The 20,110-nt window shown below is 35.8% G+C and overlaps 1 protein-coding gene across 4 annotated transcripts in view; it reads left to right on the top strand.

Moving 5' to 3' along the window:
• The window catches only part of ATF2 (activating transcription factor 2), a 51,974-nt gene that overhangs the window by 18,115 nt on the left and 13,749 nt on the right, over positions 1–20,110 (top strand). For all 4 annotated transcript variants that reach the window (XM_062004505.1, XM_062004506.1, XM_062004507.1 and 1 more), the window contains 5 exons: positions 3,897–4,075; positions 4,377–4,491; positions 4,670–4,756; positions 14,279–14,428; positions 15,978–16,184. In XM_062004505.1, coding sequence (XP_061860489.1) covers positions 3,897–4,075; positions 4,377–4,491; positions 4,670–4,756; positions 14,279–14,428; positions 15,978–16,184 — 738 coding nt within the window. The remainder of the gene's footprint in view (positions 1–3,896; positions 4,076–4,376; positions 4,492–4,669; positions 4,757–14,278; positions 14,429–15,977; positions 16,185–20,110) is intronic.

Genomic DNA, 20,110 nt, shown 5'->3' with positions numbered 1-20,110 from the left:
TGATTACAATCTGTTAATTTATGTGCAAGACAGTTCTAAATTTCCTTGTAGTTGTCAAAGGAATTTCTTAGACTCTTAAAAAATTATGCTTAATTCTTTTCCTAGTCTTCCAAGAGTTCCTTGAGTTCTTTTAGGCTTCAGTAAGAGTTAATATTTTTGCTTTGAATAGACCAAAATATCATTACAAGTATGTAAAGCCTTTTAACCTTAAAATAATACGCAAATGTAACCGAATTTATTCTTTGAGAGCTTTCAAACTCCTTACAGTTGCTTATTAACAGTACTTTAAATGATGACTCTCAATAGAGTTTCTCAAATTGCTTAGTTGTTTTCAGGTAGCTAATTACCTACCTTAAATATTTTAAACCCAGTTGTTTTCCTACAGTAATAAGCAACTACAGTATTAGTTCTGGCCATGTACATATTTGCATAAAGAATTCTATGTGTTCATTGATAGCATTAGGAAGTTGCTGCATGGTACTTGGTTTTAGATACAAAATACTTGCAGATACACATCTCTGAAAACATTTCTTAAAACAAAGGACTATCCATCTTCTGTAAGATATTTTCCACTTCAGTGAGTTTTAATTTCAAGAATAAAAGAGTTGGAGAGCTCAGTAAGTCTCTAGTATCTTTGAATAGGCTTAAACTTCTTTCTTGTGGAGGTAACTTCCCTTTGGCTTAATCTCATAATTGCAAATTCATCTCTTATTTTTCTTGTTGTTTAGCAGAATATATTTACAAACTATTTTATTTCAGACAAAAATTATACTTCATTAGTGCAATGCTTTGATGACCAGTTAATACCTTCTATCAGACTAGTGTGTCTCTGGTTTTGCTTCAATATGCTAAGAAAAGATCAGTTTCCTTTAGATCCATACTTCTTAAATCTGCAGCTTGTGTTATTGCCACGTTGTTGCAGTAACTAGTACATGCATGCTTTTTTTTGGTCTAGTATCATAAGGCAAGTTAGTGTAAGAAGTAAAGAGGAAGTCGAAAATACTTTGTTTTCAAAGATCTTTTCTGATCTTTTAAACAAAACACAAAAGTCTGTTTTTAATAACACACAGAAATGTGCACATTTGGCATTTCTGTTCTCAGGATTTGTGATCTATTTCAGCATTTTGTCCATTTCTCTTGTGACTGTTGTTGAAATCTGCTTTCCATAGAGCACTTTGTCTAAAAGTTGCAAATTGCCTTTTTTCTAGTAGGGGATCAAGCCAGTTTTACCGTCAGTATTTATTAGAAAACCTATTAATTAAGCTGTTCTTATTAATAGCCAACAAGTATTCAGAATGCAATAACTTATTGTACATAGTTACCTGACTGTGGTGACAGTAGGGAGGCCAATTCCAGCTGCTTGCTCAGAGGTAGAAGGTTGTACTGACATACCAGTGACTTCTAGGTCAGTGTTCAGAAAGTGTTCAAGGTCAGATTGAATGGGACTCTGAGCACCCTGATCTAATGAAAGATGTTCTAGGCCATGGCAGAGGAGTTGGAATAGATGATTTTTAAAGGTGAGTTCCAATCCAATTATTTTGTGATACTATGAAAATCCTTCCAAGGGCTCATTCTTTCATTAGCGTGTGTTTAATCTTGTACTCTTTGTTTGCATGTAGCAGCCACCATGTTTTGGATGTCTGAATGCTACAGCATGTTCATGCTGGTGTTCTGAGATTATAAATTGCTGCAAATTCAACAAAGGCAGTTTTCTCTGGAGCTTATCCATTCTTGGGAGACTTTCACACACTTTTCTTCTTGGCCTTCTGTATTTTGGTAGCTATTTCCCCATCCATACACAGAGGTAATTACAGAAGCCACTGGCACAAACATGGTATGGGAGAGGTTGTTGTGACATTACTGTTGTTGAGAACATGTGAATACCTGCTTTGTTTACGTTTTGATATTGAAACATTTTACATGGCTCTATGGTTGCTGTTAGCCAATTATCTTTTCCCCTTCCTTTTTTATGGAAATTCAAATAACTGCCACAGGTATTTATTCTATGGTATTCATATATACATATAATTTTTCATACATGTGGTTCTGTGTATGAAGATGTTTCAGGTGAAAGGAAGAACAAGAAAAAGAGCTCTTACATCTCTGTTGGCTGTCAGGGCCAAGGATGTTCCTGTGTGAGATCCCTACAATGGGAATAAACTCATGGCTCCTTGCTTGCAGTAATGAGACAGGTAATAGTGAAAAACCAGGCAGGAAGGAGTGAAACTAAAACTAGTGGAGAATGACACAATATTAACTTCTGAATTGACCATTGCCAAAAGATGATCAGAGCAAGTATTATCCCCTTATGCCTTCTTCTAATTTCCTCCAGTGAAACAGTTCAATCTCCTTTGTTTGACCTGTGGCTCTTCTCAGTGAATAAGATCTGTGTAGCTGTTAAACACTCCCTTGCAAATGAGGAATTTAGTATAATCCAGTCCTAATGTCATGCAGAGTTGTGTTTGATATAGTCATTTTTTGGGGTGTTTCTGCAATTTCATACTGTGTGTTTTCTTCTTTTGACTGAATGCTTATCTGTAATTCTAGGTACTGTATTCAAGTATTACAACATTTGTAAATATGCCAGATTGATACTAAACAAGAAAAAAAAGTCTTGCATTCCTCATTACAGCTCACTGTTATTCTCCAAAAGCTCTCATTCATTGTAAATAGTCTTTTAGATCCCTTGAGGGAAGAGCCTGGATGAACTAAGGAACTAATCTGATGACAAGTCTACCCTCTGAGGTTTTGAAGGGAGTATATTTAATCACGTGAAGTAGCTTCTTTTTTAAGGCTCATAGTTTGCCAGCCTACTTACAGTTCTGTGAAGTGCTCAGGGGAGCACACAGATTTTGCAATGAATATATAAAAAGAAAAACAATCTGTAGGACAGCTAAGACCTTAATGCATAAAGCTTTGTGAATGAATTTTATAAACTTAAACTTAATTCAAAGCAAATTGTAATCAGTGTAGCCTACATGACACAGGTATGAGATGTTTTCTTTGAATTAGTTTTAACAGTTGGTGTAACTAAAGTGCTAGTCTTGAGAGTGTAGTTTTATGTGCCATTGATTGCTGTAGCTAATGTCAAAAGAATAAATAACTTGGAAGATTTCTGTCTGAAGGTAAATCTGAAGTCTGACAAAATCAAGGGTTTCCTCAGAAGGAAGGCATTGGTTACAGTAAGGCATTTCTAGGTTTGAGAAGCAGCAAGTGAAGGTACTAAATTCTAATTGATAATGTACTTTACCTGATTGCTAAGCCAAAAACTGTAGTCAGTTCTGCCTGCTATTTACTTCTAATTAAGGAAACTTAATTTCTGTTCTCAAGTAATGTATTCTGTGTCAGGATACACACATATTTTGTAAAGCTATGAATGTAACACTCCAGATATTTAAAACTCCGTAGCACTCTAGTTAAGTAGTACATGGATAAGGGATAAAGGCTTAAAGAAAGATAGATTTTTGTTTTTTCTTTTCAGTGAACTATGTATCTCTTTTCTTTCTCTTATTTAAATATAGAAAAATGGACTGAAACTAAAGTGTACGTAAGGACACCATGTGTTACTTATTGAGTGTGAGTAGGCATGATGGTGCTGATAGCACCATGGGTTTCTTAGCAAACAAAAAAAACAGCTTAATACCTGATTAAAAACAAATTATGAGTGATAGCAGCCTTAGCATAAATTGAGCCAGGGTTTGTTTTAAAACTATAATCACTATCTTTGGACCAGTTTCACTTTAATGGTTTCAATGAGTTGTCAAAAAGGGGTTTTTTTAATATTTTTATTGTGTAACTGATTCTACTTGCATAATGTTATAGAAATTCTGATCTAGTCCATTAAACTGTGTTCATTTAACAGTCTGAATTAATGATTACTCTTTGTTTTTCCTCAGGAGGTGTCACTGCAGCAGACCGCACAGCCTACATCAACAATAGTTCGTCCAGCATCGCTGCAGGTTCCTAACGTACTACTTACGAGTTCTGACTCAAGTGTTATTATTCAACAGGCAATACCATCACCAACATCTAGTACTGTTATTACCCAGGCTCCATCCTCTAACAGACCAATAGTGTAAGTTACGTTAATCTTAGTAAAATGTTTTCTTACAGAATTTGAGAATATTTTGTCTTGGTTGCTTTCGATTAATGTAGAAATTCAAGATGCTTTGGTATAATGTGGTGCTTTACTACATATGAAACACAATTTTCACTACATGTGAAATATAATTCCATATTCTCCACATCACTAAGTTCATATTTTTGATCTCCAGATAAATATTACAACTGTAAACAAAAAAAGCAATTTAAAATAATATGTAAGTTGTTCTCTTCTCTGAATAAGTTTTCTTTTATATAGTTCATTCCTTTTTCAGTCCAGTTCCAGGTCCTTTTCCTCTGCTGTTACATCTTCCTAATGGACAAACCATGCCTGTTGCTATTCCTGCATCTATCACAAATTCTAATGTGCATGTCCCTGCTGCAGTTCCAGTAAGTAAGCATGATGCTATATTAATTTGAAAGTGGAGCAGATTTGCATAAGTGCAGCATAGAACTTAGTTTTAAGCAGCTTGATAGCTGTTTTGGCTTCAGAGGGTAGTGCTGTCATGTGCTCTCTATTTTGATAATATACTCAGGTTTTCTTCATTTTTATACTTTATCTGGTCAGCTTGTTAGACCTGTCACCATGGTGCCTAGTATCCCAGGAATCCCAGGGCCTTCCTCCCCACAGCCAGTGCAGTCTGAGGCTAAATTGGTAAGTGAAAAAACTCCATTATTCCTCAAGAAGAATAACTTGAGAAATTAACTAAATTCTATTGCTTTTTAAAACAGCTTTAGTTTTCTTTTGTTAGCCTAAATACTGCAAGTACAGATTTAATAAAAACAGAAAAATAACTGTAAAATAAATGCAGCTGTTATTTAAAATTCAGGCCTATGCTAGTTTTGTCATTAATGGTCATTTTGATCTTTTTTTCAGTCGCTCTTCTAAAACTATTTTTAACTGAACTCTTCCTTGCTCCTTGTGTTGTAGGATAAATGTTAGTTGGAAGGAAGGCAAGATGAATAGTGTGTTAACAGTGAACAGTTACTTTCAGAGACTCAGAGTATGTTTCCTCCCAGAGGATATGTTATTTCTTAAATAAACTAGAAAAAGATTTTAACAATGTTTTCAGAATCGCAGCTGAACACAGTCTGCTTGGGAAGAGTTTTGTTTCTCTTGTGTTAAGGCAGTTTTGGGGCTTTGGGGATTATTTGGGAAAATAGTGAATAAAACAAGCTGAAGAAAGCTTATTTTGTTGTTTTGTTTATTTTTAAAAAATATTAGTGATCCAATTATGATATTTTCTGCAGCATAAAGTAGTTGCTGCTCTGGTTTTGCTTTCTTGTGTGTTACAACTGTTCCAAAGCAATAGAAAATCTAAGATTAAACAGTAATTTACCCATTTATGTATTGACAAGATACCTCTGTAAACAGTATCTGTCTTGTGAAGTAGCATTCCTCTTCTGACTCTACTTGGTTCTAAAAAAAGATTAAAAAAAAAGAATGTTAGATAAAATATGTTTTTGTACATCAGTATTGATAAGTGGGAGGATACCCTTAACATTCTTTAATATCTCATTTCTCTCAAGCTAAACTTACCCATTTTTGTCCTTTCAAACCACAATATGAAAAATAGTGAGTCTGGGGATTCTAATTATTCTGCTGTCTGAAGTAATGGAATTGCAGTAGAGGGGGCACACTAGACCACATTCACCAAGTAAATTATTGTGGAGAGCTGGTCACCAGCTGTCTCACTGACTTTCCTGATGCTGTCAGGTCTTCCTTCATTTCCCTCCTCTGTTGAAGATGATGACTTTCAAAATAGTGTTGGGAGAGACAGAAGGGAAGGTCTGTTTCTGTGCATACTTGTCCCCCTAGGAATGAGAAAAGGAATCTTGTAATACCTGAGGAATTTAAATGTAACCGGCTCTGATGAGATAAATTCATCTTCAATCCAGGAGAGAAGAAATATAAGAAAGTGAATACAGGATCTGTTTGTTCATAAATGGTGCATTCCTTAGAGTCAGGAGACTAGTGCCCTGAATTCCGCTGAATGGGTTCCAAAAAATTTTTAACATGGGCAAGAAATAAGGTTTTTAAGCATATTACTGAGTAATTTGCTTTTACAAAGCTTTAAAAGGGGGAAGGAAACACATATGTGTGGTGAAGACTTTGAAGAAGCAATTACTCCCATGCAAAGAAAACAAAGATCATTAGACTTAAAATTTAACCGTCTCATTAGTCTTCTCGTTAGAATTTAGTTAATATATGCACTTCAGTGATTGCCTTTTTTTAAAGTGAAACTGTAAAAAGAGTATTTGCAATATTTTTTGTCACTTAATATAAAGCATGAACAGAATTCAAGAATATCAGAATTATGTCTATTTCTTATACTCATTTACTTTTATATAGTGCCTATTCTCAAAAATAAAATACTTAATTTCTTATCACTCCTCAAGTGAAAGCAATTTAATGAGAAACTTAATGTCTATATAGAAAAGCTTACAACAGGAAGACTAACTCTCTATGCCATGTCAATCATTGTTAGCAGCTATGTGATGGTTTATTAACTGTAAAGTCCCATTTAAATTTTAAGTCTTTATGATGCTAGGTCTTTTTCAGATCTCTCTTGAAAATAATTTTACTTGCTACGTAGTAAGTTCTGAAAGGGTATCACAATTGAGTTTATTTTTCACTTGTATTAGCCACACTTGTTGGTTAAGCCAACAGAAGACTTAAATATTTATTCTTATAGCGACTTGTTTGATTTTTTTTTTTAATTTCATTAGTACTTAACATTCAAACTTGAAATACAAGCTATTACCTTGAAATTTAATACATGAACAGTGTATGTTTTATCACAGTATATGTTTCATCTATTAACAGTACGCTGCAAGTTGTGGGCTTATTGGTATGTTTAAGTAGGCAGAACACTGGGAATACTTCACACGTCCTTTTGTGTGCCATAGCCACATGCAGGGGTTAACATAGTGACAAAGGATGAGGAAAGGAATGAGGTACTTTCTGTAGTCTTCTTTGCCTCAGTCTTTAATAGTAAGATCAGTTGTTCTTGTGGTACCCAGCTGCCTGAGCTGGAAGTCAGGGATGGAAAGCAGAATGAATCCCCCATAATCCAAAGAAATAGTGTTTGAACTGCCTCTCCACTTAGATGCACATAGGTCTATGGGGATGGGTGGGATCCACCTGAGGATGCTGAGAGCTGGCAAAAGTGCACACCAAGCCACTTTCCATCATTTAGGATGGAAATCCTAATAATCCTGATAATCAATCCTAGCTAACTGGGAAGGTCCCAGTGGACTGGAAGGTAACAAATGTGACACCCATCTACAATATGGGCTGGAAGGAGTATCTGGGGACTACAGGCCTGTTGGCCTGACCTCAGCACTGGAAAAGGTTATGGAGCAAATCATCCTGAGTGATCAGGCCTATCAGCTTGGCTTTATGAAGGGCAAGTCCTGCTTGGCTAACCTGATCTCCTTATATGGCAAGGTGACTCAGTGGATGAGGGAAAGGCTGTGGATGCAATCTGCGTGCACTTCAGTAAAGCCTTTGATACCATTTCCCACAGCATCCTTCTGAAGAAACTGGCAGCCTGTGGCTTGGATGGACGTGGTCTTTGGGTAAAATCTGTCTGGATGCCTGGGCCCAGAGAATGGTGGGGAATGGAGTTAAATCCATTTGGCAGCTCGTCACCAGTGGTGTTCCCCAGGGCTCAGTGTTGGGCTGTGTTCTGTTTAACATCTTTGCCAGTGATGTAGAGGAGGGTATAGAGTGCACCCTCAGTAAGTTTACAGGTGACACCTGCAGGTCCCACCCAAGTTGGGTGGGAGTGTTGATCTGCTTGAGGTTGGGAAAGCTCTTCAGTGGGACCTGACCAGGCTGGATCAGTTGAGCTGAGGCCAATTGGATGAAGTTTGACAAGGCCAAGTGCCAAGTCGTGCACTTGGACCACAACAACCCCATGGTCGTTCATGGTTGTTCTCTTCCCCACTACCAGCTTGGGGAAGAGGTCTGGAAAGCTGCCTAGAGGAAAGGGAACTGGGGATATTTGTTGATAGCTGTCTTGAATATGAGCCAGGAGTGTGCCCAGGTGGCCAAGAGGGCCAATAACATCCTGGCTTGTATCAGAAATAGTGTGACCAGCACAAACAGGGAAAGATTATGCCTCTGTACTCAGCGCGAATGAGGCTGCACCTCAAACACTGCGTCCAGTTTTGGACCCTCACTACTTGAAGGACACTGAGGTGCTGAAGCTTGTACAAATAAGGGCAAAGAAGCTAGTGAAGGTTCTACAGTACAGAAGTGGCTGAGGGAACTGGGGTTGTTTAGACTGGAGGAAAGGAGGCTGAGGGGAGACCTTATCACTCTTTATAACTACCCAAAAGGAGATTGTAGTGACATGGGTGTTGCTGTTTTTTCTCCCAAGTAAGAAGCAATAGGACAAGAGGAAATGGGCTCAAGTTGTGCCAGGGGAGGTTTGTGTTGGAGGTTAGGGAACGTTTCTTTGCCAAAAGGGTTATCAGGCATTGGAACAGTCTGTAATGGGAAGTGGTTGAGTTGCCATCAGTGGGATATTCAAAAGATGGGTAGTTGTGACACTTAGGGAGGTGGTTTGGTGGCAGATGTGGCAGTGCTAGGTTTTCAGTGGAACTAAATGTTCTTGAAGGTCGCTTCCAACCTAAATGATCTTGTGATTCTATAAAATCTGTCAGCGTAGTATTCTAGTGATTTTTGGAGAGTAAACTGAACGAAGAGGCAGTGATCTTCCCGTCTCAATAGTCAAGCCCTGGAAGTCATAATTCTTTTAGATATTTAGAATTTTTGTAGCTGCTGCTTTATTTTATTTGTTATCTATTATTTGGAGAATTTTTTGTTACTGTTTATAAACAGATCTCATAGTCTCACAGATTTTTTTCATACTGCATTGTAAAATGTAGAAATAGAATATATGTATCAAATATGCTTGAATAATTTCCTGCCATTGCAGTTATTCCTCAGATATTCAAATAAGTTTGGTAATGTTTGGAAAGTTAACATGGGGGTTTTTAGTATCTCCAAAGGGTTTTGTCAGATGCTTTTGGCCATCGTGGTTTGAGTCTTTCCTTTATTCAAAGATGATAATTTCCTAATGTTATTCTGCATTCTCTACCATCATATGTATGACAATACTATTCAAGGTATTATAGAATTTTTTAATAAGAGCACTTTGTCCTTTAATTTCATTCCTCATCTCATTCATTTCTTTTTTACCTGTTTACAAAAGGGTATTATTGTGTACATTTTTCTCTTATTGCTTCCTTATGAGTTGCGTATTCTAAATTATACATAGAGCATCATCTATTTCTTTATGTAAAATCATGAATGAACTTCAGTAGAACAAACTGATGTTTTGATGTTTATAGAAGATAAAATTTAAAATAACTGGCAGAAGACTTTTTGGTAATGGGCATAGGATGTCTTCCTTTAACAAAACTTTTCTTCAGCATTCCAAGAAGTCTTAAAACCCTTTTAAAAATAAGCAAACTAATATAGTTGCTGGATTGTTTGAGTTTTTTTCTCCAACTATAGACAGCTTTTGGAGATCCTTTTTCAGTTTGTAAATGGGCTCTCTTACAACATTAGAAAGTGATTTTTAGATTAAAGTGTCAGAATATTTTCCGTATTTGAAAAAGTTTTCAGTCTGAAGTGTCAAACTCCTTCAGTATGGCTATTTTGGTTATTCATGTGAAGCAAGTTACAGAGATGTACTCTGTTCTTGGCTGAAATACTCTTGTCTCTGGTTGCTACTAAAGTTGCCTGACACTAAAAGACCACGTGAATTCTATAGAGGGACAATTGCATGTGAGAACAAGTTCATTGAGTGAAACAGCAGATAGAAAAATGTATACCAACTGAAAGGAATAATGCCTGGGAGGAAAAACCAAAGTTGTAAACAACAGCAACTATAAGAGCCAAGACAGACAAAAAATTTAAAATTGACTGTGCAGTGAGCCAGATCCTTGTGATTGGTGACATTATTGCAAGAAACACATGACTGAAACAGATGAAATTTAGTGGAAAAGTGTGTTATGCACAATCTTAAGTGTCTGTCTCAGCACTGAAACATATAGTGCTATTTGTGTTTCCGTGCTGTGAGACAATTCAATTGGTTTTCATGAATTTAAATTTTATTGTCCAATATTTAAGTAATTGTAGTGAACATAGGTGATCCATTCATACCTATGAAAGCCATGGTTACTATAGTATTGAGCATCTTTGGATCTTTTTTTCTCCTATTGGTTGAGAATTGAAGTGAAATATGTCTAGAAACTTTACTCAGACACAAGCTGTCTTTTACTGTTTTGAAAACATCTTTGTATGGTGTACTGAGAATGACATTCAGTAGAAGTGAAAATGAGCTTTAGATTTCTGTGGCACACTTACTGTCAGATTTTCTGATGTGACTCTGTATTTGTTGTTATGCTAAAGAAATTATCTTCCACATACTGAAGTAAAATCAAATGTGTGTCAGTTTTGTGGTATTTTAGAGAGAGTTAGAAGTAGATGCAATAGCTATGTTTAAAAAAAAGACACAAAAAACCCTTCCTTACTAATATAAGGGTGCATGATTCTAAATAGCACAGAATTACTTGTCATCTTTTTGTAAGAAGATCCATAATTATATGCTTTCTATATATGAAATGTGAGCCTTGAGTTGCTCCTAGTTGTAAAACATCCTTTTTTTGAGTGTACAGCTTGCAGATGCAAACTTAATGTTGAGGCTGTTCTGCATGGATCGCAGAAGTTTGTAAAGAACTTAAAATTGCTGTAACACTGAATGTTTCACTCCGTCTCCTCCTACTCATGCAAAAACCTTTTGTCACAATCTGAGAAATACCTTGCACACAGTGGGCAACCAGTAGGCTTTCTGCAGGAGTTTTCTACTGAGAAGCGACAGAGGGCAGCTTGGCAAATGTTCAGAAACCAACATTAACTTGCTGGAGCCCGGCATGGGACCTTGTGTTCAGCAGAATTCTTCTGACCTGTCTCTCTGCATGCCAAGCTAATCAGCAAACACCTAATGAGCCTACTCTAAAGAAACAGACCCTCTCACAACCTACTTCATTTTCATATGTTCTCTGGGGGTGAAGAGACAAGACTTCATAAGGACTGATGATGCTGCAAAGACCACAATAATGATAATTAACTTGCTGAATTTAGAAGATTATGCTGTTAATTAGTTGCAAAATAAAGATAAGTAATAGAGCAGCAGATGGTAGGATAACACCCAGGAGAAGGAGGGTTATTACTCTGATGAGCTTTTGTGGCAGATATGAAATATGGATCTGAGTTGTTCACAAATTGTTTCTGGAGAATATTATCTTGTTTCTGTGAGCTCTTGACGGAATGATCTAGTCCTACCAAATTTTGACAGATGCGGTGAGGATTTGTTTTCAAGGATATACATGAATAATAAAGCTTGCTAATAAAGACTTTAAAAGCTATTTCAAAATACAATTTTAGTTTGCCTCAACCAAATAATACCGAACAAACCCCACATGCTTATATGCATTTATTCCAATACTTGTTTTGATATACTTGTTTTTTAAAAGAGATTCTCATATTTGGTAACTATACCCCTTCCCACAGGAAACAAAATATCTATTTAGTATTTTACTCCAGCATTACCTTCTAAAATATGAAACCATTTAAATACACTAGCTGGATCTCTCTGTGTGAAAATCTGTAGTTCTGTTCAGTGGATTTTCACGGTGTTTCTGCATTTGTGGATAATTTTAATCATAACTTTGAATTTATACTTTTAAACTCTGTAATGTGACCCTGAACCAAATTATTTTGTTTTTCCATAGTACGTCACATTTAACAACGTAGTTTTCAAATTAATTTACTTATAAATTTCCAAAATTACAATAGGGAAAGTTAAGGCCTACTTTGTTTGCACATCCTTTGTGTCTGATGATAGACCTTATATAATGTAGACAGTATCATGCTATTTCCTTCACTTTCTACTGCCATTTTCAATTTGTGTCAAATAAATAAATTTAATGGCATCAACTTATTTTTCTTTAACTTTGCAAATATTTCTTTAATATGGATATACAGAAGTAGAAAGAATGGAGCTAAACATTCATAACAGTTACTTTGGTTATCTGTATGTTTAAAAAAAAAACCAAAACACCCTAATTAGTTTTGTTTCATCCCCTAAGTCTTCTGAACTTGGACTCTCTTTCGCTAAGGAAATGGATATGCTGTTGAAACTTTTTCCTTAAGTAACCAACTTTACGCAAACACTACAAAGCATTTCTAGAATTTCAAAGCGCTGTACATAAGAGTTGCGGGCATGTTATCTTAAAAGATTTGTATCATCCTGTCACAATGCCTGCAGCCATCCTAAATTTTTAAGGGTTGAGCATTGGGGAAATTACTGTGAATTTGTTCTATGTACTTTTCTGAAAGCACTTTCATCATTCTGGGAAACTTACAAAGTTGATACAAAAATGAGGTGGGGAGCAGAACTTCTTTAACACAAAACTTTTTATCTACACTTGAGTGGTTGCTGTCTGGGGTAATATGTGCTATGAATTCAACCTAGAGCAGAAAACGTGAAAAAGACTTACCTCAAAAGTCACTGGCTAAAGATGCCCTAATAGCAACTCAGCAGAAGACTGTTGGGAGTTTCTTGGTTCTCTCAGAGTAGCTGTCCTCAAACGGGCTCCCTGCTGGTGGTAGTTAGATGCTACAGTCAACTATATGGATTTGATAGTTGGTGTAACTTGCCGTATAGCAGACCTGAAGAATTTTTGCAGTTTTGACAAAGGTGATCTGCAATCTATTGTTCTAATTGTAGAATAGGATCTAGGAAAGCCTATCATGCAAAGTAGGAGAGAGCTGTCCTCACATTCCAATGACTTAGTTGTTAAGAGTCATTACACACTACAATTTATAGATAATATCTACATAAATAGGTGCAAAGTCTTGTGTTACTTTGAGCTGGCCAAATGCAGCCTAGCCTCCAGTATTTTTGAGACATTCTGTTAATATTAGTAGTTTGACAATGCTTTGTTCATGTTCCAAAATGATGATACAAGTTATCAGAGGTTTTGTAAACTGACATGTCATTCACCTTTTCTTAAAATTATATTGGATTCTTAAAAATGAAGTGCTCAGTATAAAAACGTTTTTTAATACCGTTTCTCTAGTAAGGTAAATGCACTGATGAAACTGAAAATTTAATGATAAATTAAACAGTATTAATGAAATTTCAAGAAAGAATCTGTAACTATGAGCAATTGTATCTACTGAAATTTAGAATGACCCTCCATCCCTGAAGATTAAGAATTTGTTGAAAATAGAATATATTATCTGTTCCAGTTCTAATAGATTTCTCCAAAAGTTAAGTAATTTTCAATAGATGTTAATAAAATGCTTTAGAATACTCTTATCAAGTTATTAGTAACTCTTGAATGTATTATATACAGCTGAACTCTGAAGTTACTCTTCTTCATAGTGACTGTGTATAATAAAGATAGAACTTGAAACCTTTTAGGAGTTTCTTAATGTAAACCAGCATCTCATAACAGTTAGCTTGCATGATTATATATAAATAAAAGCTACTCTTTGCATATAACCTGAAACTTGTTATTAATTTGGGCATTATGGAGGTGTTTCAGCAAATACCTTGGCTTTTATCTAATAATTACTCATAGGAAGGACTGTAGAGGTGAGTATTTGTAAAGTCCATGAAAAAGCAGGAGTCATAACAAACTATTGGAAAATGGATGGAGAACACAAGAATTTTTAAAATAGAAAGAAGTTTGTGTTTCTTTTTTTACATGTTTTCCCTCTTGTGTTGTTGTTACCTTTCTGATCTGGGCCTTGTGTAATACCAGCCTCAGCAATTGTTTGTTCATGGCTTTCCAGTTATGTCTTCATGGGCACAGCTTATTATGAAAGAGGCTTTCTGTGTACTTCTCCATAGAGCTTACCACCCTTCCATTTCTGAGATCCTATGTAAAGCCTCATTGCTGTTGCTATGCTTGCAAGGAGCTTAATAGGTATATGCCTAGATCAGTGTTGAAAACCTGTAAAAAGAAAAACTATTTTAGAGTTGGAGTTCTTGTTGCCAAAATGGTGGTAACTACAAATATAAATAATAACTCAAATTAGCGTGATAGACACTTTCTTTTTGTTTTCCTTATATTTTTCTGCTTTCAGAGATTGAAAGCAGCCTTGACCCAGCAGCACCCTCAGGTAACAAATGGAGATACTGCCAAGGGACATTCAAGTGGGTTGGTTAGGACTCAGTCAGAGGAACCACGACCACAATCACTACAACAACCTGCAACTTCAACGACTGAAACACCGGTATGACAACAAAGTGGACATGTACTTTTCTACCCTCTTTGTTATGCAAAATAATTCTCTTTTTCCTTACTCTTAAGACAGAGGTTAACATGCTACAGAATTCTCTTGGTGTCAATAGTTATGTAGCAGTAAAATGTTTAGTTCTTGCGCATTCTTAAATGTTTCTAAAATGTATTGTCCAAGATGATTTCAAAATAGATATTATTTAGCTGCTCAGATGTAGAGTTAAGTCCTGATTTCGGGAGTTTATTAACAGGAAATTCTGTGGTTACTGAAAATTATACAGCTGATTAATACATGTTTGAAAAAAAAACCTGACTGCTTTTACTTCTTACTTACATTGCAGTGTTTTAATATTTTCTGTCTTCAGAGATGTTTTTACCTGTATCGGGTATCATGCTTATGTTAATTTGCCTAAAGGATCTTTTCTGGGTTGCCATATGAGGAGTTTCAGCTGTGTATGAAAAGGTACTGAAAGGGAAGCTCTGAGTTAGGAATGCTATGTCGTCCCTTTTGGACGATAGATGAGAACAGAGGCATAAAAGGTAAGACCTCTGAGTCAGACTGGAAGTTGGGAGTGCTGCTGGAGGACTTCCCTGGTGAATGCTGAAGGATTGCTGCTATTGTGCTTCTAAAAAACTTGTTGAAATCTGTTTTCAAAATGCTTGTAAACATCTCACCAAGAGTTGTTTTTAGAATTCATAGCACGATACCAATTTTATAAAAGTGACATGCTTAGCCCAGATTGGGAAGGACCTGCATCTACATTGGAAGCACTTAAATTCTCTGACCGGCCAGTGAAATCAAATAATGTAGCAAACAAATACGTGCAGGTGCTCCTGTGAATGTCATATAGAGGCTTATATTCAGTTGGATTAATTATAGTGTTATTATAATTCATTAGATCTTTGCCTAGGATCTGTATACAGCTATGAAAGGAATATAATGTATCATTTTAAATCTTGAAATATTTTGAACCTCATAACGTGTGGGTGGATATAAAGGAAATTTATATGCAGCAGCGGGGAACATGTCAACAAAGTAGGAAACTGCTATTTGGAGATCCAGGGATCAGTGAATATCAGCACTGACAGCATTTGTCAAACAGCTGCTATATATTGGGCATAAACAATTGCGTAGTATTTCAGTTATGACTAGGTATGTGGGAACAGTATTTGGAAAGGGTCAAAAGTAGAAAATTTATTTCCTTCTAAGTGTAGCTTTTAAAAACTGGTTTGTGTGGAAGAAGTTTTTGAATACTTATGTCATCAGAACGTCTGAGAGTCCATCCAGACAAGTAGTTTCCAGTCTGTATTCAGTTGCCAAATGTTAATGTCATATAAATTTAACTCTGTGAAGTGAGTGGCTTCCTTTAGTGCTGTAGAGTTAAATGATACGGCTTTCCACAAAAGAAATGTATATAACCTGGATGTATGTAGAAATGTTGTGAATGCTTTTCTCAAGATGTGATGTGTGTTTATACTAGTGCTATAGGTTGTCATGGATAGTATTATACTGATAACTGCTTTCATGTTTTTACTGTTTTCAGGCATCACCAGCTCAGCCTACACCACAAACACCAAATACAGGTGGTCGGCGAAGAAGAGCTGCCAATGAAGACCCTGATGAGAAGAGAAGAAAGTTTCTGGAGCGAAACCGGGCGGCAGCTTCCAGATGCCGACAGAAACGGAAAGTCTGGGTGCAGTCATTGGAGAAAAAAGCTGAGGACCTAAGCTCACTAAATGGCCAGTTACAGGTATACTTTTTATTTCAAGTAAAAAGTTTTTCCATTCTTAGACAGTGATCCTGAATCAGTGTATCTTAAACTTTGTATTAAACCTGAAATATAAATGTTTTTGTAGCTGGTGGCTCAGGTGAGAATTGAAAATTCAGCACTAATTGCATATGTCAGTAAAATATGCATATCAAAGAATACTCAGATTTCAAGATATGTAAACTTTAGGTTCATAACCTTTTGTCCTTTGTTCCGTTTTAAATAACTTTCAGACTGTGATACTAAACAAGGATAAGAAGATGTGTTGAAGTAAAGGCATATTAGCGAAGTTAATGGCTTTACCCTAAAAACATCTTGCTCTTAAAAATTTTTATCACAGCCTGAGTTATTTAAATAAGATTTGGTTTGATTTCCTTTGGTTCTTTTTAACTTCACTTCTTTTTCCTTTAAAGTGAATGTAGTGCTCGTGAAAGGTGCCAGATTGACATCACTGGAAACTGAAGGCCTCTTTTGTCCACAGAACAGGTACAGCACAGGCAGTGGTAGTGCAAATTTCACCACACTGCCCTCCCAGTGTGCATAAATCCTATAGTGAGGGAAATATACTTAAAGAGGGTAGTTTAGTGTATGTTGCAAGTCATTTTTTCACCTCATCTGAGGTTGTCAATCCTGGAAAGTTACCATGTGGACACACTTTTTCCCCTGTAAAAAAATCCATGGCCCTTTTGTTTAAACTAGTATTAAATGTTACAGCGTACTGTCTTCATGTTTTCCAGCAGCACATGAGAATTGGCACAAAGTATAGTTAAAAAATAAAAAAATCTAAGTGTTTTGTTTTGAAAATTATAGAAAGGAAGAATTGTGTCATTTGCTAAATGAAGCATTGATTTTAAAAAATGTAGTGGAAAGTATGTTGACATGTTAAAGTTTCACTTCTTGTTCTTTTATCAGACCTGTTCACTGAGTCAAATTCGCAGGTCTTTTCCATCCTGTTAAAACTCTTTCATGCTCAAATGTCCCAGTTTGACCACCCCAAAAGTAGGGCATGTGGAGATTACTTTTATCATGTAATTGAAATGAGCGTGTTAGTTGTCTTCATGTTCTTTTCCTTAAAAATATTTGGCATCTAAGACTGCAAAATGGAAGAAATTTCTACCTAAGCACACAGTGTGATATAGTTGCAGGAATCGTGACGCACTGCACCAGCATTAGTTAAATTTCTTCTAAATGTATAGTCTTCTCATAACTGTTCACAGGCTTTAGATGGGCTCCTTTAAAGCAGTCACAGTCTTCACTGGAAGTCCATTAATTGCAAAGTTATAGGCAGCACTGTAGCCTAAATAATCTAAGAAAAAAGTGAAAGTAGATCTATAGGAAGAAAAACAAAGACCAAAAAGACTAGCTGTATTTTAGGGGGTTTAGTGAAAATAATTTTTGGTATTATGTGAACAGCCTTTAACTTATACCAATTTATATAACCAAAAATTATGTAAGTGCCATAACCAAAATATTTCCAGATTTCCAAGAGTTAACTCAGTGAATTGAAGGAAAAGAATTTTCTTCCTGTCTGCCAAAAGCAAAACCGTTAACTGTGAAGAACAGACTGACTTGTAAAGAAAATTGAATGTCAGAGAAATAATTAAACTGTACTTTATGTGAAAACATTAATCAATCCTGTATTTCCGTAATAATTCTTTACTTGACAGGCTGACACAGCTGATCAGCATAGTGGACAGTAATGACCCATGATTACTTACTTTAAATTCAATAGTAAATTTAATAAGTTTGGAGTTTTTCCTTAGTACAATTTTATAGACTGACTCCTAGGGTTTAGTAGTTCATATTTTGTTTAATATCTAAATGACCATCTCAGTTGAATTTACAAAGAAGTCACATTTCCAAAAGCAAGTTAATACCAAAATTATTGCATTGCATTGCTTTCAGCACAGTTAGTAGCTTTCTTGTAATGTGTCTGTCAGAGCTTCTAATGTCAAGCTTTTTAAGACTGGAGGGACTCTTAAAAGTACACACAGAGACTGAAGAGATTTACTTGGCTGATGTATATCTTTTGTTATGTAGTTTTCAGCTTTCTGTTGACTAACTTCTGACTGCTTTCTTCTTTTTAATGTTTGACTGTGATTTCCTTTTTAACCATTATTTTTCAAATTTTCATTTAATTTTTGCTTTTGCTTAAAATTTCCATCTCTTACATCATGCCAACAACATTTAGGCTAGATTGGCTAGTTATTATAGACTCTGCTATGGCAGGTTCTTTCATGCTTCCAACTTCTAAAGTTTATTTATGGTTTGCTACCAATGTGGTGACTTGTTTATTGATCTTAAATTTTATGTACTGCATTGTGTTGTCTCTGTGCCTTCCACACTACTGCAGGGTATGGTATGCTGTGTAACACATTAAGGAAGTATTGACAGTATGTCCACAGTGGCCGCTCAATTGTATTGCAGGATCAAATGCCAAAGTTGACTCATATGGTCTATATTTGGTCTCTGCTGCTTTAATAATCTTAGAGGGCAAAGTATTTGTAGAAGAATGGCCTGTCTTTTATACGAGTTCATTTTAGGTTTTAAGGGATCAGCAGTCAAGTGGTGGTTTATACCAGTGCTACAGAAGCTGCTTTTAGGAAGGCTAAATTATGAAAGAAATGCACATAAATAAAGGTCCTTTCCCACAGGAGTATATCTTGTTGAAGTTATCCAAAAAGAAACAGGTAGAGCAATGTCTAACTCAGCCACAGACTGTCCCTGGAAGTCACATCTATTCGTCTCCGATGGTAGTTTTAGTAAATACATCTCACAAATATTGTCTCGCCTATTATATATGCATTTTGGATCCAGGCAGAAATAGGCAGATACAGAAGAACATACTGTACACTGTGTGGTATACCTTTTGTAAGAATACAGAAGGAAAAATATTGTTTTAAAAATGGAGTGACAGGTAAGAAGAGATATGCTTTCCTCCAGAAACCTGCTTTCTAATGGTAGCACATTTTGAAATATGGGACCATAAAAATTCTACTAGACAGTACGTGAGGTATATTTCATGCTTATTTAAAGAAATGTTGGTGTCTACCCTTGACTTGGTATCTCCTTAATGAGGAGAACCTTTCCAGTGTAAAAACTCAAAACATCTTTTCTTATGCCAACTGTTGAAGTGTTAATTCCATATGTTCCTTGTTAGCCTGTTTGCAACACGTTAACTGCATGTTAACATGTTTTGAATGAAATGAAAACACTTGCTATTGTCACATTCATGATAAGAAACTACAGTGTGTATAGGAATTGGTTGAAACAACTGCCTTTTATTACCAGTTAGAAGTGGTTATAGAATCATTTTGATTTGGAAAGATCATCAAATCCAACCACTAACCTAACACTGCCAAGGCCACCACTAAACCACGTCCCTAGTAGTGGTTCTTAGTGGTAAGATGTCAACGACAACCATGGATTGCCTTTCTGTGACATTCCACATACCCCACGTGTCTAGCAGACGTATTCTTCTCTACTTTCAGGAGTGATTTATACATTGCTTATAGCACTGTTGGCACGTGCAATGAGAATATATCAGCTGGGTTTTTTTTTTTAGTATAGGAATGTTGTTCTATTTTTGTTCAAATCTGCTTTAATGTAAGATAATATATTTGCTTTTTTATTTCTGGTAGCAAAGTTTTTAGTATTAATAATAAAACTGATGTTCAACTAAGGTCTGAAATTTCATAAATATTAGTTTTACTTACACTGATAGACAGTGACTTCATACTTATGTGCTATTTTTATATAAAAATACAAAGTGAGAGATGAAGGTAGAATGTTTCTGAAAACCTTTTTGCAATCTGATCACCTATTTTGCCAGCATTCTTTTAAACTAACAGAAATATGTTTCATATTCTTGGACATTGCTGCTTCTGTAGATTATCAAGAAGTGTTTC

The sequence above is a fragment of the Colius striatus genome, chromosome 11, assembly GCF_028858725.1.
Source record: "Colius striatus isolate bColStr4 chromosome 11, bColStr4.1.hap1, whole genome shotgun sequence".
Classification (NCBI taxonomy): domain Eukaryota; kingdom Metazoa; phylum Chordata; class Aves; order Coliiformes; family Coliidae; genus Colius; species Colius striatus.
This window is presented reverse-complemented; position numbering and strand designations above follow the sequence as displayed.